Genomic DNA, 27,099 nt, shown 5'->3' with positions numbered 1-27,099 from the left:
TTCAGATTTAGACATCATATCGAAAATGCCCCTCCACATAACTTTGTAAGTCTACATGCTTTGAAAATGAGCACCCACCTTTTAAATATCACTAAAAGGGGCATTTTCAGTATGGTGTTTAAATCCGATTTTGGACATTTTGCTGAAAATGTCCAAAAATTGAGTGCAAACATGGCCATTTTTGAACCAGAAACACATCTTTTTGTTTCGAAAATGGCTATTTCTTAGATGTTTCATAGATGTTTTGTGCTCAGTGCATTTTAATTTTGTGACTATTTTTGGAAAAAAAAAGTCCAAGAGGAAAATGCACCAAAACAAACCATTGGGACATATGGAGGAGCCAGCATTCTTAGTAGACTGTCACCACAGACATCCTAGCAGAGCAGTGGGGCACCCCAGAGAGCACTGCAATGGACTTCACATAAAAGGTCCTTATATTGTATGGCGAGTCCTCCAAAATCCACCAAAAACCTTCTGTACCCAACTGTACCCCACTATAATAACCCTTATATCTGCAGGAGTCAACTACATGTAGGTACAGTAGGTTTTTGGTGGGTTTGGGAGGGCTCACATGTTCTACCACAAGTGTAACAGAGTGTGATATGGTCCTAGGTTCCCTTCTCTACAGTGCACTACATCACCTGTTAGGCTACTCTAGGGACCTGTTTCCTGCTCTAACAGGACTGGCTATACATTTAAAGCTGTTATAGCGGCTGGTATACATTCACATCTTTGGGGAGGGAGTCAGTGACCACTGGGGGAGTAAGGAATGGTCATGCCTTAATGTGTCCAGTGGTCATCCGGTCATTTAGGGCACCTTTTTGTGATTTAGTTGTGATTGAAACAGATCTAGACCAAAACATCAAACTTTTAGCCTTGGATGTTTTTCCTTTGTTCCATTATGGCAGAAAAATGTTCAAGTTTTGGGAACGCCCAAATCCCACCCCTGACACATCCCCTTGTGATTTAGACGTACTACAGATGAACCACATAGAAAAACATCTTAAAAATGGGTTTTGAAAATAGCGATTTGGACATTTTGGACAAAAAAACCCATATATCTGACGCATTGTGTTACTTTTTGGATGCTTTTCTGTGTCAAAAATGAGCCTCTAAATGTATTGATGACGTTTTTATGATCTGGACTGAAGGACAGGAGACTTAAACCATTTTACAATTCTTTTAATGCTTCCCATCCTTCAACCACATTCAAAACTGACTACTCCACAGAAAAAGTTAACTTTCTAAACACCACACTTTTTATCAGCAGTGATTATGTACAAACGTTTATATACCACATCGCTAGTCACTTGATATTCTGACTGTTTTCTTGTTTACTGAATTGATTATATCTATTCTGTTATAATTGTTCTGTATGTAATTAATTGTGCATCTACTCTTGAATGATGCTTGACATAATGTAATATTGTAAGCCACATTGAGCCTGCAAATAGGTGGGAAAATGTGGGGTACAAATGCAACAAATATACAAGAAACCAACTGACTGATGTAGCTTTCTCCAGAATTTCAGCTTCCAACCTTCACATACAAAAAAGACCATTATATAAAGCCAAGCCACTTGAGACCATCATATATGCTCAGACCCAAGAGACAAAGATAAACACCTCAAAATCCTGACTGAATCCTTTAGACAGAAAGGCTACAACCCCAATATAATCTCTAGGAAAATTGGCTCTTCACTTAATTCTCCCAGAGAAAATCTACTGCAGTACAAAGAAAAGAAAACTTAGAAGAGTTCCTTTTGTAGGGACATACAATCTAGAGCTGGAAAAACTGAGAAAAATCACAAAAGATCTACAGCCACTACTCCAGAAAGATGAATTACTGAAAGAGATATTCCTAGCTCCACCAACACCGGCCTTCTGACAACCATCTAAGCAAAATTAATGAAAACCAAACTCCTAACAGATGCTGAGAAGGAGAAGGGCACTAGTCCTCACAATATAAGAAACTACAAATTGTGCCAGCACATATCACGACCCCGCAGTCACTCACATGGGAAAAACATAGTATAAGGGATCCTACACATCTTCAAATGTAGCACATATTATTCAATGCAGAAAATATGAAGAAGGATTCTGTGTTGGGGAGACAGGATAGATGCTAAAGACAAGCATAAGCATCACATCACAAAGCAAAATAAAGGTGACACTACCAGGGGTGAATACTAAGAGGTACAAAAGATGAACATAAGACCTTTGGAGTAAAATGATAACATACTGTATTTTGACACCTACCAGAAAGGACTTAACAAGGATCTTGGTTTCCTATCACAATCCAAGCCATAAAATTATACTACCACATTGTCTTATTATCCATTCACTTCTCCCTGTTTCTTCTTGTCACTCTTCTCCCCCACCTCTCCCTCTAGAGTCTAGACTGTCATTGGAATGCTTTTCATATCTCACTATACAGTATTTATTTCGATTTTGTCATCTTTTGCACATAACCAACCTGAAGAAGGTTTTGCCTTTGAAAGCTTGTTAAAAAAAAAAGTATTGTTAGTCCAATTAAAAAAAAGCATCATTTTATTTTCCTTCCTTTTTGTTTTGTTTGGTTTTATTTCTATTTATTTGCAGAGTTAAATCATTTTAGTGGACAAGTAATTTATCTGGTTTGTCACAGACATGCTTTTGTACTAGGTGTTTAGAGTGGAGTAAATTAAATGAATATCATTTGCTTTTAGAAAAATTAAAAAGGCGTTATACAGGTGAAATAGCATTTTAGAAAGGAAGTCCAACTCAGCATATGAATGTCCAAGTCACTACATCATGTATGGATGTCCATATCTCATGTACTTCAAAACAGGCTCTGCTGACATACAGCCAGTTCTACAAGAACATGAGAAACGGATGCCCATGTGCTGCTGACGTCCAGCAGGAACACCCATTTTACAACCTGAAATATTCAAATTATGAACACGGCAAAATAATGGACATGGACATTTTTGTGGGAGTATAGGAACAGACATCTTATAAAATGGCCACATAGACATATATGCAGAACAGAGGAGTAGTCTAATGGTTAAAGCACTGAGCTGAGAACCAGGGGGCACTGGTTCGAATGCCATTTCAGATGTTTGGGATTTTTTTTTTAATCTGAACCCTCTAGGAGCAGAATAATACTTACCATACCTAAATGTACACTGCTTCAACAGCCTTCAAAGGTTGCAGATTTCTTCAGGTACAGTATTTTTTTGTCCACGTAGGGCTTACAATTAAAAAAAAAAATCACAAAGGGCTGATGTAAGATCTGAACCTGTATCCCTTGGTTCTCAGTCCCCTGCACTAACCATTAGGTTACTTCTTAACTTTGCACACAGGTTGCTTAAGAAGTTTGTTTTAATTTAAATATGTTTATTAAATCACCAAACCAGCATTTAGTGCAAATAGGCCAACATGAATACAACATGCAACAAGCATTCTAATAGAAGCAAAAAGTAAGGTGATATTGGAATGGAATGGAAAACACCCCCCTCCTTTCCAGGAAAAACTCCCCCACCATAACCCCCCTCTTCCCATCCTTCTCCCTCCAATCCCCCACCCTCACCCCCAATCCAAACCATAAGATTTTAGTACCATGAACATTCATAGTTCCTGAAGCTGTCATATAGCCCGGTATCCCTTGCTAGTTTCATATTTGGGGGAGGGAGGGGGACAGAAACCACTGGGGGATTAAGGAAGTGACTCGTCTTAATTCCTCCAATAGTCAGCTGCTCAACCTGAGCACCTTTCTGTAACCTGGACATGCCAAGTACCAGGTCTAAATTAAAAAGTCCATCGTTTTAGACATCCCTTTCTCTTCTGAAATTGAAGCATGCATGTTGGTATTCTAGCCCTCCCTGGTCCCATCCAAAACATTCCCAGACCATGCCTCCCTGCAGTTTTAGACATCTGTATCCTGGCTTTATAAAATCAGGATTTGAACATCCATGCAATATGGATGTCTAAATGCCAGTTTTCAGAAATCCAAAACAAGAATAGAGCTTCTAAAATAAGAGCCATATTCTTTTTTATACTCTTTCTATAGAAGTGTAGATAAGATAATTTGAGGTATTTATGATTGTGATATGCTTTTTTAGGACAAGAATATATAATGAGGAACTTTGATAATACACATGGAGAGGCATTTTCAAAAGGATGTTCAAGTCAGAATAGGATATTTCTTCCCTTTTGGTAATTGCTGTTGGACGTCCTGATTTTGGGCAAAACATTGAAAATAAAATAACTTAGCTTTTAAGTTTCTGTGCTTCAAAAATGGGTCTGGCTGTCACACACACGGTCTTGAGACTCCCAACTCCCGACGGGGACCCGTTTCACCCTCCGGCTTTTTCAAGGGAGGAGTCAAGGCGCTCTGACAATCTCGTTCTATGCTCTCACAGCCGGGTGTGTGACAGCCAGGCCTGTGTTTGAAGCGCAGAAACTTAAAAGCTAAGTTATTTTATTTTCAATGTTTTGCTAACATTTTTGGATAATTTTGAATGATTATGAGCAAGAAGAAAAAATAAAAAAAATAAAAATAGAAACAATATAGATTGGATAAATAATAAAGAAGTAGGAGGTTTTTGGTCGGTGATGAGCCATAGCCCAGAGTGTGCCTTAAGAAGATATTGATGACCAAGTTCATCTCGGCGCCTGGGCATTTTGAGACCTTTTCCTCCTAATTTTGATTTTGAATTTTTATCCTTCAACATACAAAGGGTGTTGACATTATTCCTTCAAATTCTGTAGAGGAGTTTTAGTATTGGTGGATGTAATAGTTAGAGACATCTGCAGCAAGTGAAGATTGAATATTACAAGACTGAATCTATTTAGCACAAAATAAGGGACTTTGGCATGTTTTATTATATTAAATGAATTGGAGTGGAGCTGTGTCAGCCAAGTCACTGCACCCCACCACACCTGCAGTCGCAAGGCTAGAATACTAAGTCTGAGAGCACACCCTAGCTGGGTATGGAGCAAGGGACAGGTAGAGAAGCAGGCTGCAAAGAGATGATGGCTACAGTGTTTTCACCCCATGCGCATGTCTTCTTGTTTCTTGTGTGGCTGCATCAGCGGTCTAAACTAAAATTCAGACCCTCATTGGTCCAACCATGAGAAAGGCATGCTTGACTGGACTCTGGAGCATCCAGTTACCACTTGCAACTGGACTGTTCAGTCAAAAATTGGACAGTTGGCCTAACTCATAAGGGAAATGATAACAATCTCCATTTGTTATCTCCATAATGCACTGTCAGATTTGAATCTTCCTTGAACACTTCCAAAGTTTTAATTATAATGCAATTATAGTTACTTTGTCACAATAACTTCAAATTACAAATCCATGAGTACTAGCTATTTAGGGCCCCTGTTTACAAAAATCTTTTTTTTTCTAGAAATCTCAGGTGGGCCACAACCTGCACAGGCATGTTCCATGTGCTTTGTGGGCCACATGTAGGACACTTATATTCTAATCTGCTTTCTTGTCTTCCTGTCAGCATTTCCCCCCACTTACAGATGGTGCAGGAGCTCTTGCACAAGAAATTTGGATCTGCCTCTGTTTCTCCTCTATAATTATCTGCTAAGTTTGATTTCTCTACAGTAACACACCACTGTAGAGTGAAGATAAATCAATACAATTACCACATATCTGTGCTACAGGTATAGCCATTTCCTTTTCCTCGTCTAGACACAGATGTGTCACCCACAGTCTGCATATTTTTCCAAGATATTTTTTTTTTTCAAGAGGCACTGTAAACTGGTGGACTTCTGTAAATGTATATGTACCATCATGACCAGCCTGACAAAATTACTATTATACAAATGATCTTAAGAGTTCCTAAATATTTTTACAAAATAGATATTCCCTGTTTTTGTTTAGAGCAGGAGTGGACAGCTGCAGTCCTCAGGGGCCCCAAACTGGTCAGGTTTCAGATTGTCTTTAACTCCTAAGCATGGACAAGGTTATTTCTTTTCTTTACTCATGGAGAAGCATCTCATGATCGATAGTTGCACTGTCCTCATTCGCTCCCTCTTCCCCCTCTTCTGGGAAGTCCTTTACATTTGTAGCTCTTGCATCTCTTGTATCGCCATCACTACGGTCCACCATATCCTGTAGATTTGTATATTCTGAAAATGAAGATAATGCCAGCTTAAGACTTGAAGACAGAAAAATATTGACTCTCTGTTCAATAACAGGGCAAGTCTATAAACGGGCTTCTAGAAGTACGTGCCACTTGTGCGCATCATTAGCGCCAATAATCGGCAATAACATGCGCATATGCATTAGGCACTATTGTATAAGGTGGTGCCTAAATGCTATAGCGTGTAGCTGCAAGGGAGTGAAAAATGAGTGGAGCATGGGTAGGCCATGGGTGTGTCACCAAAAAACATGCACTAGCTACATTCTATATATGGCACCAAAATAATTGGCACCAAAAAAAGAGCTATTCTATAAGCCATGCTTAGTTAGGTGCAGTTTATAGATTAGTGCTTATACCCGGGAATTGCACCTAACTATAGGCGTAGCCATTTGCACCATCTGAAATGTGGTGCAAACGTATGCACCTAATTTAGGTATGTATTCCTCTTATTCTATAAAAACGTATGCAAATTTTAGGAACTCCCCGTAATGCCTATGACCTGCCCATTTCCATGCCCCTTTTTTCAGATTACGTGTAAATTTTAGGCGCAGACCCGCCTAAAATTTATGCATAGAAATGCTATTTAAATCTAATTAGTGCCAATAATTGCTTGTTAAAAAGCCACTTATTGGTGCTAATTAGCTCGTTATTCAATTAAATTGTGCGCATGCCAAAATTTGCATGCACAATTTTTAGTGACTTTTATAGAATTAGGAGGACAATGTACAGAATAATATCAGCTGTGTGCATGGATTGGCACATCTAGGCACACTTCCTTACACCAGCCACTGGCATAAGTTTATGTTTATCAAGTTTCCATATCATCAAGCTGATCAATCCATAGACTGGTGGGTTGTGTCCATCTACCAGCAGGTGGAGATAGAGAGCAAACTTTTGCCTCCCTATATGTGGTCATGTGCTGCCGGAAACTCCTCAGTATGTTCTCTATCTCAGCAGGTGGTGGTCACACACAGCAGCAGCTCTGGCTAGGCCTCCAAGCCTAATTTTTAGGTTTTGTTGAGTGCCTGGGGTTGAGGGCTTTTTTGAGCAAGTGCAAACCTGGTGGTGCCAGGTCCCTCCTTTTCTCCCCCCTCCCGCTGGCTCCGTTAAAAAAAAAAAAAAAAAAATTTTAAACGTCCTTAAAGGCGTTTATTTCGACGTTTATTTAAACGTTCATTGCAGCTACTCACTGGGACACCAGTTCGTTACAGCTCGGAGTGGACAGCAGGTAATTTTTACCTTTTTATAGCGGGCAGGGGGTTCCCCGATTCTTCTCCTCGTGGCATATGGCGTCGGAGGGCGAGGGCGCAAAGGGTCGCTCCCCGGATCGCTTGAGCGCTTCTAGAGGGGATGCGGGGGTCTTACAGCCTGATTCGCCCTTGTTGGGTGACAGTTTCGTGACCGATGAATGTCCCGGTCCTTCCTCCGGCGTGGCGGTTTTTCCCGCCATAAACGCCCATCCCCCGCTCCTCGCCTCCGCCATCTTGGCCGGCCACGCGGCTCGGACGGCTTCTTCGTGGGCCGCCCTTGAGGTTGGAGACATTAATGCCATGAACGCCCTTAATTTGGGCGACGGCACAAAAGCGGCTAAAGTTAAGCGCCGTTCTTCCCGCGCGGCTCCTTCGCGGAGTGTCGCGCCGGACGCCATTTTGGATGCGCAGCATGTCTCTCCCCCGCTCTTGCGAGCGCCGGTTGAGGGTGCGTCTAGGGCTGTTGCCCAGGCTGCGGAAGTGCACAGTCTGGGGGGTTTCTCCCCCGAGTTTGTTTTGCTGCTGCATCAGGCTTTCCTCATGCAAAACGCTGCCCCTGCTCCCTCGTCTGGTAAAGAGGTTGAGGTTCCCAGAGGTAAACGCCCTCGGGTTGATTCCCAGGCCTTGGAGGAATTTGTCTCCTCCGATGTAGATGAGGGCAGCGTGTCTGAGATCTCCCAACGGTCCTTTGCGGATTCCTTGGAGGAGACGGATCCCCGCTCGGATGGAGCGGATGACCCCTCTGCAGCGCGGCTTTTTAGCCCAGAGGATTTGCCCAACCTGTTGTTACAGGCCATGGACACTTTGAAGATTTCCTCTCCGGAGGACGTCTCTCCCTCAGCCCCTGTTGGCTCTGCCATTATGCTGGGGACGAAGCGCCCGCCTAGAACCTTCCACGTGCATGATGCCATGCACACCCTAATTTCGGCTCAATGGGATGTCCCAGAAGCGAGCCTTAAAGTGGCTAGGGCTATGTCCCGCCTCTATCCTTTGGCTGTGAGTGAACGTGAGGCCTATCTGTGGCCTACCGTGGATTCTTTAATCACTGCGGTGACTAAGAAAACGGCGTTGCCGGTGGAAGGTGGCACGGCCCTAAAGGACGCCCAAGACAGAAGATTGGAGGCGGCCTTAAGGTCGTCCTTTGAGGCGGCTGCTTTAAGTTTGCAGGCCTCAGTTTGCGGCTCCTATGTGGCCAGGGCGTGCCTGACTATGGTGCAGCGGGCTTCCCCCTCGGATCATTCCTTGAGGGCTGATTGGCCGGCCCTGGAACGGGCTTAGCCTATTTGGCAGACTTGCTGTATGATGTCTTGAGGGCCTCAGCGAAAGGCATGGCTCAGACAATCTCTGCGCGGCGGTGGCTTTGGCTGAAACATTGGTCTGCTGACCACGCCTCTAAATCCCGCCTGGCTAAATTGCCTTTTAAAGGCAAGCTGCTCTTTGGGGTCGAGCTGGACAAAATCGTGACCGATCTCGGCACGTCTAAGGGCAAGAAATTACCAGAGGTCAGGGCTCGGGCTAGTACTCGTCCCGGTACCTCCAGAGGACGGTTGCAGGAAGCCCGTCGGTACCGCCCGGGCAAGTCGGGTTCCTCTGCCCCCTCTTCCTTCAAGAGGAATTTCTCCCCCAAGCAGCATTCCTTTCGCAGAGACCGCCGTCCCGGAGGTGCTCCCTCCGGTCCTCCCCCAGGGTCTCGTACCCAATGACGGGGTCTTGGTCCACGCCCCAGTGCAGATTGGAGGACGGCTGTCCTCGTTTCTGGGCGAGTGGACCACAATAACTTCAGACGCGTGGGTGCTGGAAGTCATCAGAGACGGCTACAAACTAGAGTTCTGCCGACCCTTAAAAGTCGGGTTTGTACTCTCTCCCTGCAAGTCTCCGGTCAAAGCTGTGGCAGTGCAGCAGACCTTGGACAATCTGATCCGCCTGGGCGCGGTCGTTCCGGTGCCAGAAAGTCAGCTTGGCAAGGGACGTTACTCCATTTACTTTGTGGTACCAAAGAAAGGAGGTTCTGTCCGGCCTATCCTCGACCTCAAAGGGGTCAATCGGGCCTTGAAAGTGCGGCACTTTCGCATGGAGACTCTCCGCTCTGTTATAGCGGCAGTGAAGGCAGGAGAGTTCCTGGCATCCTTGGACATCAAGGAAGCGTACCTGCATATTCCCATCTGGCCTCCTCATCAACGCTTTCTGCGTTTTGCAGTCCTGGGACGACACTTCCAGTTCAGAGCCCTCCCTTTCGGGTTGGCTACTGCTCCGCGGACCTTTTCCAAAGTAATGGTGGTCATCGCGGCCTTCCTACGAAAGGAAGGGGTACAAGTCCATCCTTATCTGGACGACTGGTTGATCCGAGCCCCCTCTTATGCAGAGTGCGGCAAAGCTGTGGACCGGGTAGTTGCTCTTTTGAGCTCCCTGGGATGGATCATCAACTGGGAGAAGAGCCAGCTGCGCCCGACTCAGTCCCTGGAGTACCTGGGAGTTCGATTCGACACCCAAGTGGGCAGAGTGTTCCTGCCAGACAATCGGATTGTCAAACTTCAGGCTCAGGTGGACCAGTTCCTAGTAGCCTCTCCCCTTCGGGCTTGGGACTATGTGCAGCTGTTGGGCTCTATGACGGCCACGATGGAAGTTGTGCCCTGGGCCAGGGCTCATATGAGACCACTTCAACACTCTTTGCTGCAGCGCTGGACTCCGATGTCGGAGGATTATGCTGTGCGCCTTCCCTTGGACCCAGCAGTGCGCAAGGCGCTGAGCTGGTGGATGCAGACAGACAAGTTGTCTGCGGGAATGCCTCTGGTGACCCCAGAGTGGATTGTCGTCACGACGGACGCCTCGTTGTCGGGCTGGGGAGCCCACTGCTTGGGAAGGACAGCGCAGGGGCTCTGGTCTCCTGCAGAGGCAAAGTGGTCTATCAACCTCCTGGAACTCAGAGCCATTCGGTTGGCGCTTTTGGAGTTCATCCCGGTGCTGGTGTTGAAGCCTGTACGGGTCCTGTCGGACAATGCCACGGCTGTGGCCTATGTCAACCGCCAGGGAGGTACCAAGAGCGCCCCTCTAGCCAAGGAGGCTATGAATCTTTGCCAGTGGGCGGAAGCGAACCTGGAGCAGCTTTCAGCGGCCCACATTGCCGGAGTCATGAATGTCAAGGCGGACTTTCTCAGTCGCCATACCTTGGAGCCCGGAGAGTGGCAGCTATCTGCTCAGGCGTTCTTGGACATCACGAAGCGCTGGGGCCAGCCGAGCCTAGATCTGATGGCGTCATCGGCCAATTGCCAAGTGCCGCGCTTTTTCAGCAGAGGACGGGACCTTCGATCCCTGGGAGTAGATGATCTTCTCCAACAGTGGCCGACACAAGAGCTTCTCTATGTGTTCCCGCCCTGGCCCATGTTGGGCAGGGTGCTAGACCGGGTGGCAAAGCATCCCGGCAGGGTAATCCTGGTGAGTCCGGATTGGCCCAGGCGTCCCTGGTATGCGGACTTGATCAGGCTCTCAGTCGACGATCCTCTGCGGCTGCCAGTGGAGCAGGGCCTGTTACATCAGGGTCCCGTGGTGATGGAGGATCCCTCCCCCTTTGGTCTTACGGCCTGGCTATTGAGCGGCAGCGTCTGAGGAAGAAGGGCTTCTCAGACAAGGTCATCGCCACTATGCTGAGAGCGAGGAAGCGCTCTACTTCTACTGCTTACGCCAGGGTTTGGCGTATCTTTGCAGCGTGGTGTGAAGCAGGCTCACTTTCTCCCTTCACTGCTCCAATTTCTTCAGTGTTGGCGTTCCTGCAAGAAGGTCTGGAGAAAGGCCTGTCGCTCAGTTCCCTTAAAGTCCAGGTAGCGGCTCTGGCTTGCTTCAGGGGCTGCCTGAAGGGTGCTTCCCTGGCTTCGCAGCCAGATGTGGTGCGCTTTCTCAAGGGAGTTAATCACCTGCGCCCTCCTCTGCACTCAGTGGTGCCTGCGTGGAATCTCAATCTGGTACTAAGAGCATTGCAGAAGCCGCCTTTTGAACCCTTGTCGAGGGCATCTCTGAAAGACCTGACGTTGAAAGCAGTCTTTTTGGTGGCTATCACTTCAGCCAGAAGAGTTTCCGAGCTCCAGGCGCTCTCATGTCGAGAGCCTTTTCTGCAGTTCACTGAGGCAGGAGTGACTATTCGCACAGTGCCTTCCTTCCTGCCCAAGATTGTTTCTCGCTTCCATGTGAATCAGCAGCTCTGTCTCCCTTCCTTTCGTAGGGAGGACTACCCAGAGGAGTACTCTGCTCTTAAATATCTGGATGTGAGACGAGTCATCATCAGATACTTGGAAGTGACCAATGATTTCCGGAAATCGGATCATCTGTTTGTCCTGTTTGCAGGTCCTCGTAAGGGTCTGCAGGCTGCTAAGCCTACAGTGGCAAGATGGGTCAAGGAAGCCATTGCAGCGGCTTATGTGGCCGCGGGGAAGGTGCCGCCTATCCAGCTGAAGGCTCACTCCACGAGAGCTCAGGCGGCCTCGATGGCAGAGGCCGGATCCGTCTCCTTGGAAGAGATATGCAAGGCGGCAACTTGGGCTTCGGCTCATACATTCTCCAAGCATTACCGTTTGACTGTGGCTGCACGGGCGGAGGCCCGGTTTGGAGCTTCAGTGTTGAGGTCAGGGATTTCAATGTCCCGCCCTGGGTGAGTACTGCTTCGGTACATCCCACCAGTCTATGGATTGATCAGCTTGATGATATGGAAGGTAAAATTATGTATAATCATACCTGATAATTTTCTTTCCATTAATCATAGCTGATCAATCCATAGCCCCTCCCAGATATCTGTACTGTTTTTATTCTGGTTGCATTTCAGGTTCAAGTTTAGTCTTCAGTTACTTCAGAAAGACTTCGTGTTCAAGTTTTTTCACTTGGATTCTTCAAGAGTTAAGACGAGTTTGTGTTACAGTGAGCTGCTGCATTCCTCTCCCCTCCGTTTTACGGGGCTGGATTGAGACTTAAAATTCTGCCGGCACTCCCTCCCGCTTCGTGCGGCTGTAGGGCAGCTTTGTACCCCTCCCGCTTCGGCGGTGTTAGGGTCAGTCAGCTCCTCCCGCGGTTGCGGTTGCAGGATAAGCCAGATCCCCCCGCATCGGCGGGTGTGGTGTCCCTCCCCCGCTCCGCGGGGATGAGCTGGACGGATTCCCCTCCCCCACTTGTGTGGGGATGAGCTGGGTTAATTCCCCTCCCCCGTTTCGGCGGTGGTGAGCTGGGCAGAGTGTCCCTTCGTGGGTGTAATTCTCTAAGTGCTGAGTCCTGCGGATGGAGCTTTGATATCGACATACTGAGGAGTTTCCGGCAGCACATGACCACATATAGGGAGGCAAAAGTTTGCTCTCTATCTCCACCTGCTGGTAGATGGACACAACCCACCAGTCTATGGATTGATCAGCTATGATTAATGGAAAGAAAATTATCAGGTATGATTATACATAATTTTACCTTATCAATTTGATATACCGCCTCTTTTGAAGCATTAATCAAGGCAGGTTACATAACTATACAGGTACTTACACTGTCCCTGATGGGCTCACAGTCTGATGCATCCCCAATTCAACAATAAAAACACATCAATGAAACAGACCCAGAAAGTAATCACACCTGACTTTTGCCATACCAAAGAGAGTTTGCACTATTATTCTATAAGGACTCAGTGCCATTACAGAATTGATGCTAAGCACACCCAATTGTGACACCTCTACCTTGGGACCAAATTAGAGAATTGGCCCCTAAGTTTTAAAAAGACATGGATTAGCATACCAATATGCACAAAGCGGATGTGTGCAGGCAGATTTTAGAAAGAATGTACACATTGAAATTGAGGTCTCCAGGTCAGGACATGTCAAATTTCAGCAGTATTTTAGAAAAGGATCTGCCAACCTAGAGCCTTTCCTAAAATATATACAGGAATGGACATGACATGTGCAGCAGCAGAACTCATTTTTGCAAATATCAATATCTAGAATATTAATGGAGAGATGTAGGCAGCATACACGTCTATGAGGCCCTTCTTCTAAACTGTGTTAAGCCCTTTTGGGGGAATCTTCTATATGACACTGAATTTTCGACATAGAAAAGCATTCTAACGACCGGAGGAAGTGACGTCACGCTACCGAATGGAGCTGTGAAAACGGAGCTCCCGTCGACCAGCACTAAAAAAAGCAATTAATTAGCGCTCCTGACCCCGCAATTCGGCTGAAAAGCATAGCTACTGGCAGGTGAAAAAGAGCGAAATCAAAGGATGTCTCAAGCGAAAGCAAAACTTCCAGATTTAGCAGCGTTCTCCTATCAGCAGCAGAAAGGAAGAGCGGAACAAAATGGCGCTCATAGCACGAGAGGGGACCATGAAAACGCGGAGCGAGCACGCGATGAACCTTCAATTGAAAGAATGGAGGTAGAACCAGAGATCTGGGCGAAGCTCTGCTCATGGTTTCAAGAGATTAAAACGGACCTCAAAGAAGTGCGAAGAGACTTTGCCCAGCTGAGCGCGGAATTACGAGGGGAAATCACTGAGCTGGGAAATCGAGTGATGGAGGTCGAAAATGGCCAAGAAGAGCAAGGAGAGGCGATGAAAGCTATGGAGCAGCAATTGGAGGAGAGGAAAAATGAATCCAGGTACCTCTTGGACAAAGTTGAGGACTTAGAGAATAGGAGCAGACGCTCCAATATAAGAGTCCGTGGGGTGCCTGAGGCGCCTGAATTTAGCAACTGTGAAGAGGTGGTACGATCCATAGCAGCGCAATTATTATCTACTGAGACTGAGTGCTATGATAAAACTACAATTAGCCTTGAACGTGCCCATAGGGCACTGGGTATGCGAAAACAGAACCAGCCGAAAGATATAGTGGCATGTTTCACAGAGTTTAAAGTGAAAGAAGAAGTGATGAAGAAGGCAAGAGGGGCGGGCCCTATAACTTGGGAGAGCTACCCGATTGAATTGTACCAGGACATCTCAGCCTTAACCCTTAAACGAAGGGGAGAGCTCCGTCCTTTGACGGCGCAGTTGAGAGAGGAAGGAGTCCCATATAAATGGCAGTATCCATTCGCCTTAACCTTTTTTCAAGAGGGAAAGCAGAGGAGAGTGGCATCACTGGAAGATGCGCAGGAATACCTGAAGCGAAGGGAGAATGCAGAAGACCCTCCTCAAGGTGAGCAAGGAGCGGTAGTTCGCCCCTCAAAACCTAAATGGCAAAGGGTCTCGCAAGGCCGCGGACGCCTCCAACGACAAATCTCCGGCAAGCAAGTACATTCGCATGCGGGAAAATGATGCTACCAACAGACTGATCTGAAAGAACTTGTGTGATTGATCACTGGAGCAGGTCGGCGATGAACTGAATCAACATGTGGGGAAGGAGAAGTAACCAGAGCTTGCTGAGAGACGGGGGAAGACGTTGCTCCTCTCAGCTAGAGGCATGTATCCAGAGGTGATTGGGACATGTCTTTCATGTGAAAGGGAGGGAAGGGGGGGAGGGAAGGGAGGGGGGCAATATGGGAGTATCTGGTGGTTTCTGACTAGGCTAGGTCATGGGGGAAAGCATTGTATACCATGTTTCATTGTGTGACCTGGAATGTTAAGGGCCTCAACTCACCAATTAAACGTAAGCGTATGTTCTCAGAGATGTTAAAAATGAAAGGTGATGTAATTATGTTACAAGAAACGCATTTAAAAAAATGTCATGAGAAATTGATAGCTCACAAGAGATATCCAGTAATACAACACTCTGCTAACAGACAACATCATAAAAAGGGAGGGGTGTTGGTGGCCTTCTCAGATACATTGCCCTGGCACATTATCAAAACAGTAGCGGATAAGGGAGGCAGATATCTTTTGGTGATAGCCTCATTATATAACACTCAATATACATTTATGACAGTGTATGCGCCCAATGAAGGGCAAGGTAAATTCATAGAAGAAATAGAAGCAGTGCTGCAAGACAACATGCAAGGCCAATTATTAATGGGCGGGGATTTCAATCTGACACTGGACCCAGTACTGGACAATTCAAAGGGGCAGGCGGGATATGCTAGAAAAGATAGAGAAATGGCAAACAGTTTTCTGAATAGGTGGGGCCTAATAGATTTATGGAGGGTATCACACATGCAGGAAAAAGACTACACATACTATTCAGCATCGCATAACTCGTATTCGAGGATAGATCTTTGGCTTGGGGATGGGATGGTGGCTAGATCTGTACAGAAGGCAGCCATAGATATTCGCACATGGTCTGACCATGCCCCAGTCTGGCTGACTCTTAGGAGTGGAAATGCAGCGGGAGGCCGAAGGTACTGGAGGCTAGATGAAGCTCTTTTACATGATCCGGAAAATGTGGGAAAGATAGAACAATATATAAAAGATTATATTGAGTTTAATGACGTGGAAGACGTCCACCCAGCGAGCCTATGGGAGGGATTAAAGGTGGTATTGAGAGGGCAGCTAATCTCCCTCAAGGCTCACTTGACTAAAGTAAAAGAAGCTAAAGAGCGAGAACTCAGGGAGGTGATAGCGCAGACAGAACGGCAACATAAAGTGAATCCTAAGGATATAAAACTTCAGAGTGAGCTCCACAAATATAAAATGCAGCTTAATGAGTTGCAGCTAGCAGAGGTAGCGAGCCAATTACAACAAGTTCAACAGGAATATTATGAGTTGGGGGATAAAGCAAGTAGATTGCTAGCGAACAAGCTGAAAAAGCAGATGACACGAAACCATATCCATAGTCTCAAAACACAACATGGCCAGGCCGTCACGCAAACAGGGGATATACAAGAAACCTTTCATGATTTCTACACAAGCCTTTACAAATCTGAAGTGGATGTTACCCCCGGGGATATAGATAACTACCTGCAGGGGATAGAGCTGCCCCAGCTATCGCAGGGAGAGAGAGAGAGATTGTCGGAGCCCATAGGGGTGGATGAGGTAAAGGAAGCAATTAAGGATCTGCCACATGCCAAAGCTCCAGGGCCAGATGGGTACCCCGCCAGACTTTACAAACTATTCGCCTCGTTGTTGGCGCCACTTCTGCTAAGACTCTTTCATTCTTATGACCAGGCGCAAGAATTGCCCTATACGTGGCGACTGGCGGCTGTAACCCTATTACTTAAATCAGGGAAGGACCCACAGGAATGTGGGTCATATAGACCTATTTCCCTATTAAATGTGGACTATAAAATATTCACAAAAATACTAGCCAACAGACTGCAAGTAGTGATGCCCAAACTGGTCCATGAAGATCAGGTGGGCTTTATTGCAGGGCGCCAGGCCTTTGATAATACTAGATGCTTACAACATATTATTCAGCAGGCCAGGGATGAGCAGGAACCAGCGGTAGTTCTCTCGGTCGATGCGGAAAAAGCATTCGACCGAGTAGAATGGCCCTTCCTCTTTGCGACACTTGATAAGGTCGGTGTGGGGGGGGGGGGAGATATTTGAAATGGTTACAACTTCTATACCAGGCTCCCTTGGCGATCTTAAAAGTCAATGGTTCCTATTCTGAGCCAATACACCTTAAAAGAGGTACTAGGCAAGGCTGTGCAGTATCACCATTATTGTTTGCACTGACCATGGAGCCACTGGCCTGTAACATCAGAAGGGAGGAAGGAGTCAAGGGGATAGTGCGAGGGAAAAAGGAACACAAATTGATGTTATTTGCGGATGATATCCTTTTGACACTGACAAGCCCAGAATCTTCCATAAAGCAGGCCATAGAGGTAATGAGGCAGTATGGGGCACAGTCGGGCTTTAAGGTAAATATTAATAAAACAGAGATATTAAATCTCACAGTTCCTAAGCAGGAGGTAGTGCGACTGAAAACAGAACTCCCATTTATCTGGGCCACTAAATCTATAAGATATCTCGGGATACAGGTTACTCCCAAGGTGGAGGAGCTGTATGAGGCCAATTACCCTCAGAAAGTGAGAGAGCTGTTTGATGAGCTGGATAGATGGGAAGGCCTGAATATATCCTGGACGGGGCGCATTAATGCGATAAAAATGATCTTATTACCAAAGCTTCTATACCTTTTCATGGCATTACCCATCCCTATTCCTCGAAGTTTCTTTACACACCTAAACAGGAAAATGTTTGCTTTTATTTGGCGTAAAAGACCACCGAGGGTGAAACGTAATATAATGTATCAACCAAACGACAGAGGAGGGATGGAAGTGCCCAATCTCTTCTTATACTATCAGGCAGCCCAATTAAGAATTTTAGCTGATTGGCACCTGGCTGTTAATAAAAAATGGCTGCACTGGGAAAGAGCCTGGTTGGGGATGAGAGAAGTGGGGGACATCATGTGGACACCGGACAAGGAACTTAGGAATATAGGACGAAGGGTTCCCATAGGGGTTAGGCACATTTTGACCACATGGTATCAAATTAGGAGGATCTGGTTCCCAGAAAGAATATACTTTCTTAAGACAGGGATAGGTAGGGCTCCCGGGTTTCCGTTAGGAGGGACGGAGATTAGTTACAAACATTGGGCACGTGCAGGGCTACACACACTGGGTCAATTATGGGATGAGGACAAAATGGTAGAATTTCCAGTATTGCAGGAGGAGTATGGGCTGCAGGCCAGAGATCAAGTATTTTACTGTTGTATTCGTAGCTATATGCTTAGCAAGGCACGAGAGGAATTGGAATTGGGGGAGACAGCTCTGGAAATTGCGTTAGGGAAGGGAGGGGGCAGAGGAAGTATATCACGTCTGTACCTAGCCTTGTTAAGTCATGCTGACCCTCAGACAGTGTATGTCAATAGATGGGAGGCAGCATTACAAACCACAATACCTAAAGAGAGCTGGAAGAGAGGATATCGTTATCTCTTCAAACCAGCTCTGGCTCAGAGTGCAATTGAGAATGGCTATAAAATCTATTACTGGTGGTATTATACACCAGAGAGACTGCATCGCATTTACCCAGAGATATCAGCAGAATGCTGGCGGACTTGTGGAGCTAGGGGGACATTTATGCACATTTGGTGGGAATGCCCCAAAATAACAGACTACTGGAGGGCAATTACCTCATTGATAACTAAAGTGATTCAGTGGCCCTATCCCTGCAAGCCGGAAAACTGTTTGCTACACATCAAGCAAGCATCAACGACAGGTCTGCAGCATAGGCTAGCGACGCAGTATCTGGTTGTCGCCAAAATAGCAATAGCAAGAAACTGGAAACAGCAGCAACCGCCGGATATACAAAGAGTGCTGCAGAGACTGGACATTATGTATCAAATGGCTAAATTGACAGCTGTCAGAAGAGGGCGAGTGGGAGCCTTTGGCAAACTATGGCAACCTTATGAACAATTTCAGGAACAGAAAGTAGCACCACCATGATACGGGGGGGAGGGTTGGATGGGAGGATGGGATGGGAAGGATTAGGTTTAGCATAAGATGTTAAATGAGATGGCAAGCTGTAATGTGAAGTGTCATTGCAATGTAAGATAAAATTGTACTAATAAAAAAGAGTTGGAAAAAAAAAAGAAAAGCATTCTAACTGATGCAAGGCGCCAGAAAGGGGCAGAAAAGGCAGATCTACACAAAAACACACTTACACACCCATTTATAGAATAATGCCTAAGTGTTTCTGTGAGGATCTATAAAGGGGGTGTGGCCATGGGAGGGGCACAGAAAGGTCAGGGGCATTCCCTTAAAATGGGCGCAAGTGTTATAGAATAGTACAGAACCGTGCACAGCTTGTATGCCTGGATTTATACCTGGTTTCAGTTGGTGTAACTCTTTGCACCCAAAGTTCAGCATGGATCCCAGCGCTATGTGTTATTCCACAAAGTGCACCAATCCCACAATGACTGATATAGAATACCGTTTAGCACTGATTTTTTCGATGTAAAATTTTGAGTGCCATTTACTGAATCCAGCCATTAATGCGTGGTTTTTACCATTTGGTACTGCTAGCACAGAGTCAAATTAAGGGGTTTTGTGGTAATTTAGCAGTTACCATGCATTTAAGTGCTGTTTTTGTGTTGGGGTGTGGCATGCCATGGGTGGAGAGAAGGTTGTGGAAGCCATTTGGTAGTTAATGTGCTGCACTTACCATGTGCTAACTGACTAATGCGGAGTTAATGGGGGACCACTTATCTCCTCCTAAATAGGAGGTGCTATGCTTCTATGATAACTGGGAGCAGATACCATGGATTAATGTGAATTTAACACACAACCTGCAATGGAAAATACCAGGAATGCCCCCCCCCCCCCCCACAGTTATATTTGCAGCTACCAATCGGTAAAGTCACACGTTAAGCTGCAGTTACTGAAAATTTTACTATGGTTTATTAAAAGGGCCTTGAGTATTGGCACTTATAGATGTATATTTGGTATTTTAGTGAAGGAATATAATGGATCACAGAAGATGACGTAGAGCACACTTTTATTAAAATAGCCCATCATGGCCACATTGGACTATTTTAATAAAATTGTGCTATATTTCATATGAAGATAAGAATAGCCATACTGGGTCAGACCAATGGTCCATCTAGCCCAGTATCCTGCTTCTAACAGTGGCCAAGCCAGGAAACAAACACCTGGCAGAAACCCAAATAGTAGGAACATTCCATGCAGACCCACAAAGAATAGCAAGATTTTGGAATCCTAAAGAGTAACAAGATTCCATGCAGCATCTCAGAGAGTAGCAACGTTCCATGCTACCAATCCCAGGGCAAGCAGTGGCATCCCCCATGTCTCTACTTCATCTTCTGTGATCCATTATGTTCCTTCGCTACAACGATCTGTGGATCACTCTTTTTGAGTTGGTACTGTTTTGTATTTTAGAACATATGCATGTAAGTGCCGACACTTTGACATGTGGTATAGAGCCCACAATCATTTAGTTATTATCTGGATTTGACTCATGCTTTTTTCAGTTACACTCAGGTGCAGAAGGTATTTCCCTGTCCCTGGAGAGTTCACAATCTAAGCTTATATCTGAGGCAATGGAGGGTTAAGGGGCTCTTTTACTAAGCCACCGCAAAAAGTGGCCTGTGGCAGTGTGAGCCGGTGCACACCAGGCCAATTTTTGCCACATCCTGGAAAAAGGGCCTTTTTTAAGGGGCCGGAAAATTGACATGCGGCAAAATAAAAACCAGCGTGTGTCCATTTTCGGCCTGAGACCTTACCACCAACCATTGACTTAGTGGTAAGGTCTCATGCGCTACCTGGGCAGTAGGCATGCAGTGTGTGTCCACTGCCGTTTACCACCAGGTAAATAGAAAATATTTTCTACCGTGTGTTTTTGGTAAGTGCCAAATTCAGAATTACTGCCCGGGGCATGCGGTAGTAGGGCAGTAATGCTGATTTGGGACACTCTGAACATGTGTAGACCAGTGGCAAAGCTAGGGGGGGTGCCAGGGGAGCGGTTGCTCCCCCAAACAGAGTTCTGCCGGTACCGGCGCCTATTTTTTTCTCAACATGTTGCATTGAAAATGTGCGCCGGTGCCATCGGAAGTCCGCTCTCGCGCCGCTTTCGCTCCCCCTGCACTGTCAACCTGGCTCCGCTTCTGGTGTAGACCCTTCTGTGCTTTGTAAAAGGGCCCCTAAGTGACTTGCCCAAGGTCAGAAGGAACAGCAGTGAGATCTGAATCAGGCTTCCCTGGTTCTCAACCCAAAATATTAGGCTACTCTTCCACTCTATCAGTCATGCGACACAATCAATTTTGGAGGTTAGGGAACCAGGAGGATTAAGAGGGCAACCTCCCCAAATCCCCCCTGTACAGCACTCACCAAAATGAGTAGTTTTTCTAAGCCTAGATGTGCCCAGGAGCATGTGTAAAATCCAAGATTGATCTGGGTGCTCACAGACATGCATTCCCTTTGTAAAATCTGACTTTCTAAAATCAGGTTTTCTGTGTTTCTCCGATATGCACGTGTAAATGCTGGTATTTACACATACAAATTGTGAATAGGGCTTCTACTCCAGTTGCCCACCATCTATTTCTCGTAAATGTGTGAAACCCTTCTATCTGTATTTCATTGTGCACCAGGAAATAGAAAGAATGCACAGGAAAGGAAAGAGAGTACAGTTGTGTTTTATAATCATCTCACCAAGGAACTAAATTGTGCTACTACATGTTCAACTGTACAGCGCTGCGTACGTCTAGTAGTGCTATAGAAATGATAAGTAGTAGTAGTAGTACTACTAAGATGAAGGCAAAAGTCTTCCTGGAAGATAATTCAAAATACAGGGACATAATAATCCTACAAGCATGCTTCATTTCTGGTATGATTTTAATAACAATACAGGTACTTGTTGTTTGCAGCTTACCATGAGGTTTAGAGCGAATTATAATAAAAAGTTTCAGTGCATCCCAAATAAAGAAGATTGCAATAATCTAGGGAGGATAAAATTAAAGCTTGAGTAAGACGTTTCAGATGATCAAAAAAGAAATTATTTTTTTAACGCGTTTCAATAATTTTAATTTATAAAAACCACCCTGAGTAACTTTCTTTGATCTTGAAAGGTCATTTTGGAGTCTAAAATAACCCTCAATACTCATAAAGAATGATCAGTGTCAAAAGCTGTACCATTAATTTTAATCATTCCAGATGGAATCAACCTTGCAGAAGGACCAAACGAAATAAATGTGGTCTTTTCCATGTTTAGCTTTAGATGAGTGTTTAATGCCCAGTTATTCGCATAGGTCTAAAAAGATACACCCATCTCTAGCAATCTTTTGTTAAAAGTGGCTATAACAATGCTAAAAAGAATAGGGAGAAAGTGGGGAACCCTGAGGTTCCCCACATTTCATCTGCCATGGCATTGAATAATCATCTGCCCATTTCACTTGGTATTATCTTCTTTTCAAAAATCCTTCAAACCAGGACAGAACACAAAGCGGACAAACCTATCATTCAATAGGTGGAACTACAAATCATGATCTGTAAGATCAAAGGCTGTGGACAAATCAAACTGTAATAATATCACTTGGAGGGGCATAATCGAATGGGCCGGCCATCTCTAGGGACGGCCCTGTCAAGCGGCGTACCTGACCGTATTATCGAAACAAGATGGCCAGCCATCTTTCGTTGATGACCTAAGGTCAATTATGTTCTTATGTTGGATAATAGTGCTCCAAGGTTTCCGTACTGAAGCCTGTCCGAAAAGTGGATTGAGTATCTAAAAGAGTGTTATGAATCTGTAAATAATCACCCAGTTGAGTAGCAACAATACTTTCAGTTATCTTAGGGGCCTTTTTACTAAGCCATGTAGGCACCTATGCACGCCCAATGCGCCTCAGTTTTGAGTTACCACCTGGCTACCACGTGGCCCTTGCAGTAATTTCACTTTTGATGCACGTCCGCTATGTGCGCCGGAAAATAATTTTTATTTTCTGGTGCGTGGCAGAAACCAGGCGGTATCGTCATTCTACGTGCGTAGACGATTACCGCACGGTTAACGCATGAGACCTTACCTCTAAGTGAATGGCTGGTGGTAAGGTCTCAGACCCAAAATGGACGCGTGCCATTTTAATTTTGCCGCACGTCCATTTTCAGCAAAAAATTTTAAAAGGCCTTTTTTTACAGGCATGCAGAAAAATGCATCTGCGCGTACCCAAAACATGCACCTACACTAGCGCAGCCCATTTTTTGACACACCTTAGTAAAAAGGCCCATTAGTAAATAAAGGAATGCTACCAATGAGCCTAAAATTCGAGGGTTCAGGACAACTTATAGGGAATTTTTAGGTATAGGCGTTAAAACCATTTCTCTGTCATAATCTGGAAACTGACCCATTTGAAGTAAGTCAGATAATACCATACTTAACCAAGTAACAAATGATGGTGGTACTGAATAATATAAACAGTATGCCATGTCCTGTGTATGCTCCCTTACCTGCCAGTCCACTGTCCTTATGTATACATCCCCTCAGTTTATTCCTGCTAAGAAATATCACCACAACAGCGACCAAGACTATCAGAGCTAGAATCACAAAAAGAGCAGTGTAGCCTGTGGGGAGAACAACATTGATGTTAATAAAAGATTCCTGTATTACAGTACAGTATAATAGTTGTGAGCAAATTCCTGTAACCATTTCCATGACAACACAATAATATGGGAGAAGTGGTCTGCCTGTAATTAGCTCATGAGAAGACATTATTTTGCATTGAGCAGGAGGAGTCATTACTTCCTTGTGCCTTTCTCTGGTACAGCTGTATTATGCAGAGCCTATAAAGAAAGGAATTCTAATGGTATCCTCTATCAAATGTTTAGAACAATGGTGCCCAATTTGTGGGTCAGAACACAAAATGGGATTGCAAAATCCTTTTTTGGGATTGTGACTACAGTGACCAAAAAACAAAATACAAACAAACCCAGGAGCAGGGTATTATTGGTGCATGCAGCCTTACAGGGTGCTAGAACTTGGTCTGTTCAGGCTCATTGGGAGGCAAAGCCTGCAGCAGAAACACTAGAAGGTGTGGAGAGAAGCATTGAAGAAAGAGGTAGGGCTGGGATGGTTTTACATCGTAAAATGAGGTCATAGGTGAGAAAGGTTTGGAGAGTGTGTGAGAAGCTTTAGGGGGCTCAGGCCCTGATATTCAGAGCACTCCTCTGAATAGTGCTGCGTACGACTTGTAGCGCCATAGGAGCTAACTTTTCAAAATTATTGGGGGTGCTAAGCCCAATGGAAATAACCTCTCCCTGGATACATAAAAGGAATTTTCTCAATATTGGGGGTGCTCAGGCACCCACAGAGCCGGCTCCTATGGGTAGCGCTATAGAAATGATTTATAGTAGTAGTAATAATGAAACAAGGGACCTGTAAGATTTATTTATCTTCCTCCCATAACTATTCTCCCCCATAATTATTCTGTTTGCTGTTTTCAGCCCTGGCTTGCAAGCTGCAGGGTGCAATTGTGAAATAATCTAAAATATCTATAGCTCCCACACTTCCCTTATCAGACTGGGTCCAAACATGTTAATGCATCAAAAAGTGACAACTTGGGCAGTCATGGAAGGGGAAATTGAGAAGTGGGACTTTTTGCAACATGGTGCAGGTGGTACTGGGAGGAGTCCGGAGACTGTTATAGAAGTTTGCTTAAGACCAGGGAGAGGGAAAACAGGATAATATGAAAGGAAACTGTCCATTCATGTATTTCTGCTGATATGGCTTATGTAAGGGTCATGACCTAAGACATGACATTATACAAGCAATTACTGATTCTATTATGTGGTTTTAAAAGATAATATAAAAAGGGTATATTTGTTTAGGTAAAGTTCTTTTTATGAGTATATTATTCTGCTTAGGCTTATCCTTTACATGATACTACTTTATAATACTGATTCCCTATGAAAAAGAAAATAATTTTTATAGAAGCTGGAAAGATCTTTTTTTCAGACAGTTTGTTACTCATAGACATAGGCGGTGGTCGGTGACTCAACTGTATGGGAACGTTAAAGTAGGTGGGGCTAGGTGAAGTAATAGGGCGGGGCTAGGTTCAGGGTATAGGACAGAATGGAACAGAACAGAGTAAGTTAAAATCCTTGCAGTGGGGGGGGGGGGGGGGGGGGGCAACACCTATGTCAGCAGTAAAAGGATAGTAGTGCACTTTTGAACACTATTATGTGCCAAAAAAATGAATATTGTGAACCAAAATGATACAACATATTAAACAGGACAATATTTGCAGTGTTCTGGAAATACATACAAGTGTTTAGCACAGATTTGTAAGTCCTCCAGAAACAGGAACATGTGGAGGGGCATAATTGAACGAAAACGTCTATCTCCATGGGCGTTTATCTCCGAGAACGGGTCCGTGAAGGGGCGGACCGAACCGTATTTTCGAAAAAAATAGACGTCCATGTTTTATTCGACAATTTGTGAGCTGGGCGATTTTGTTTTTCAGTGATAATGGAAAATGAAAGCGCCCAGCTCAAAAACGAATAAATCCAAGGCATTTGTTCATGGGAGGGGCCAGGAGTCGTAGTGCACTGGTCCCCCTCACATGCCAGGACACCAACCGGGCACCCTAGGGGGCACTTTTAGAAAAAAAAAAAAAAAAGGTAAAAGAGCTCCCAGGTGCATATCACCCTTCCCTTGTGTGTTGAGCCCCCCAAATCCCCCTCAAAACCCACTGCTCACAAGTCTACACCATTACTATAGCCCTAAGGGGTGAAGGGGGGCACCTACATGTGGGTACAGTGGGTTTGGGGGGGTTGGACGACTAAGCATTAAGCAGCACAATTGTAACAGGTAGGGGGGGGATGGGCCTGGGTCCACCTGCCTGAAGTCCACTGCACCCCCTAACAACTGCTCCAGGGACCTGCATACTGCTGCCAGGGAGGTGGGCCGATAACCACGCCCCAGTTCCACCTTCGCCACGCCTCCGACACGCCCCCGTCTACTTTGTACGCTTCCGCGATGGAGTGCAGTTGAAAACATCCAAAATCGGCTTTCCATTATACCGATGTATTCGTTTTTGTGAGATAAACGTCTATCTCCCGATTTGGGTCGAAATCTAGGCGTTTTTCTCTTTCAATTATAAGGTGGATAGCCTATTCAGCTTACCCATCCATGCCATTTACTCTCCCTTTCACTCCCTTTGAGGCCCTATGTACTTGTCCTAAGCTTTCTTGAATTCACCACCTCCACTAGGAGGCTGCTCCACTAATTTACCACTGTTTTTATGAAGAAGTATTTCCTCAGGTTACTTCTGAGTCTGTTTCCTTTCACTCTCATCCTATGCCACCTCATTCCACAGCATCCTTTCAAACTGAAAGAGACTTGCCTCCTCTGCATGTACGCCATGTAGGTATTTACATGTTTCTACCATATCTTTCCTCTCCAGCCTTTTTTAAAAGTATACATATTGCGAGCTTTAAGTCTGTCCTCATACACATTATGATGGAGACCACTGACCATTATAGTAGCTGCCTTCTGGACAGGCTCCTTCCTGTTTATATCTTTTTGAAGGTGGAATTGTACACAATATTCTAAGGGCCCTGTTTACTAAGCAGCGCTGTAGGCATGCTAACTTTTTAGCGAATGCTAAAAATGAGTGTGCGCTAATGCTAGAGACACCCATATGGGTGTCTCTAGCGTTAGCGTGTGTTAAAAAGTTAGCACGCCTACAGCACAGCTAAGTAAACAGGGCCCACAGGGGCCCTTTTACAAAGGCATGTAAGGGCGTATGCACATCCAGCGTGCACCAAATCAGCATTACTGTCCAGCTACCATGTGCCCCAGGCGGTAATTCTGAATTTGGCACATGCCAAAAACACACGGTATAAAATATTTTCTATTTTCTACCACGTGGTGCTTACCTGGCAGTAAATGGAAGTGGGCACGCGCTGCATGTCTACCACCCAGGTAGCGCATGAGACCTTACGGCTAAGGTCTCAGGCCAAAAATGGACATGCGCTGGTTTTTATTTTGCCACACGTCCATTTTCCAGCCCCCCCAAAATAGACCGTTTTTCCAGGACATGGTAAAAACTGGCCCAAAAGATGTGCTCGCACTGCCACAAGCCACTTTATGCCGCGGCTTAGTAAAAGGACCCCTAAATGAGGTCTCACCAGATACAGGGGCATCATCACCTCCTTTTTCCTACTGACCTTTGTTAGTATTGGGTGATTTTAACATTCATGCTGACTTGCCAAAAACTCACTTAGAAACAGCCTTTGTCTCTGATACATGATTTTGATCAAGCACTGGATTGACAGACAATAGCTAAATGATAGGTCTTGTAGTAATCTTATGCGGTGCAAAAA

The 27,099-nt window shown here is 45.2% G+C and overlaps 1 protein-coding gene across 1 annotated transcript in view; it reads right to left on the bottom strand.

Annotated features, from left to right (window-relative positions):
* Positions 1-3,564: 3,564 nt before the first annotated feature.
* The window catches only part of LOC115471581 (deleted in malignant brain tumors 1 protein-like), a 121,311-nt gene continuing 97,776 nt past the window's right edge, over positions 3,565-27,099 (bottom strand). Inside the window, exons 9-10 of the mRNA XM_030205254.1 lie at positions 23,224-23,337; positions 3,565-6,128 (exon numbers count right to left, since the gene is read on the bottom strand). Of these exons, the coding sequence (XP_030061114.1) occupies positions 5,977-6,128; positions 23,224-23,337 (266 nt within the window). The 3' untranslated portion in view covers positions 3,565-5,976. The remainder of the gene's footprint in view (positions 6,129-23,223; positions 23,338-27,099) is intronic.

This window comes from Microcaecilia unicolor, chromosome 6, assembly GCF_901765095.1.
Source record: "Microcaecilia unicolor chromosome 6, aMicUni1.1, whole genome shotgun sequence".
NCBI lineage: Eukaryota > Metazoa > Chordata > Amphibia > Gymnophiona > Siphonopidae > Microcaecilia > Microcaecilia unicolor.
Note: the sequence above shows the minus strand (reverse complement) of the source record. Positions and strands in the feature narration are given on the sequence as shown.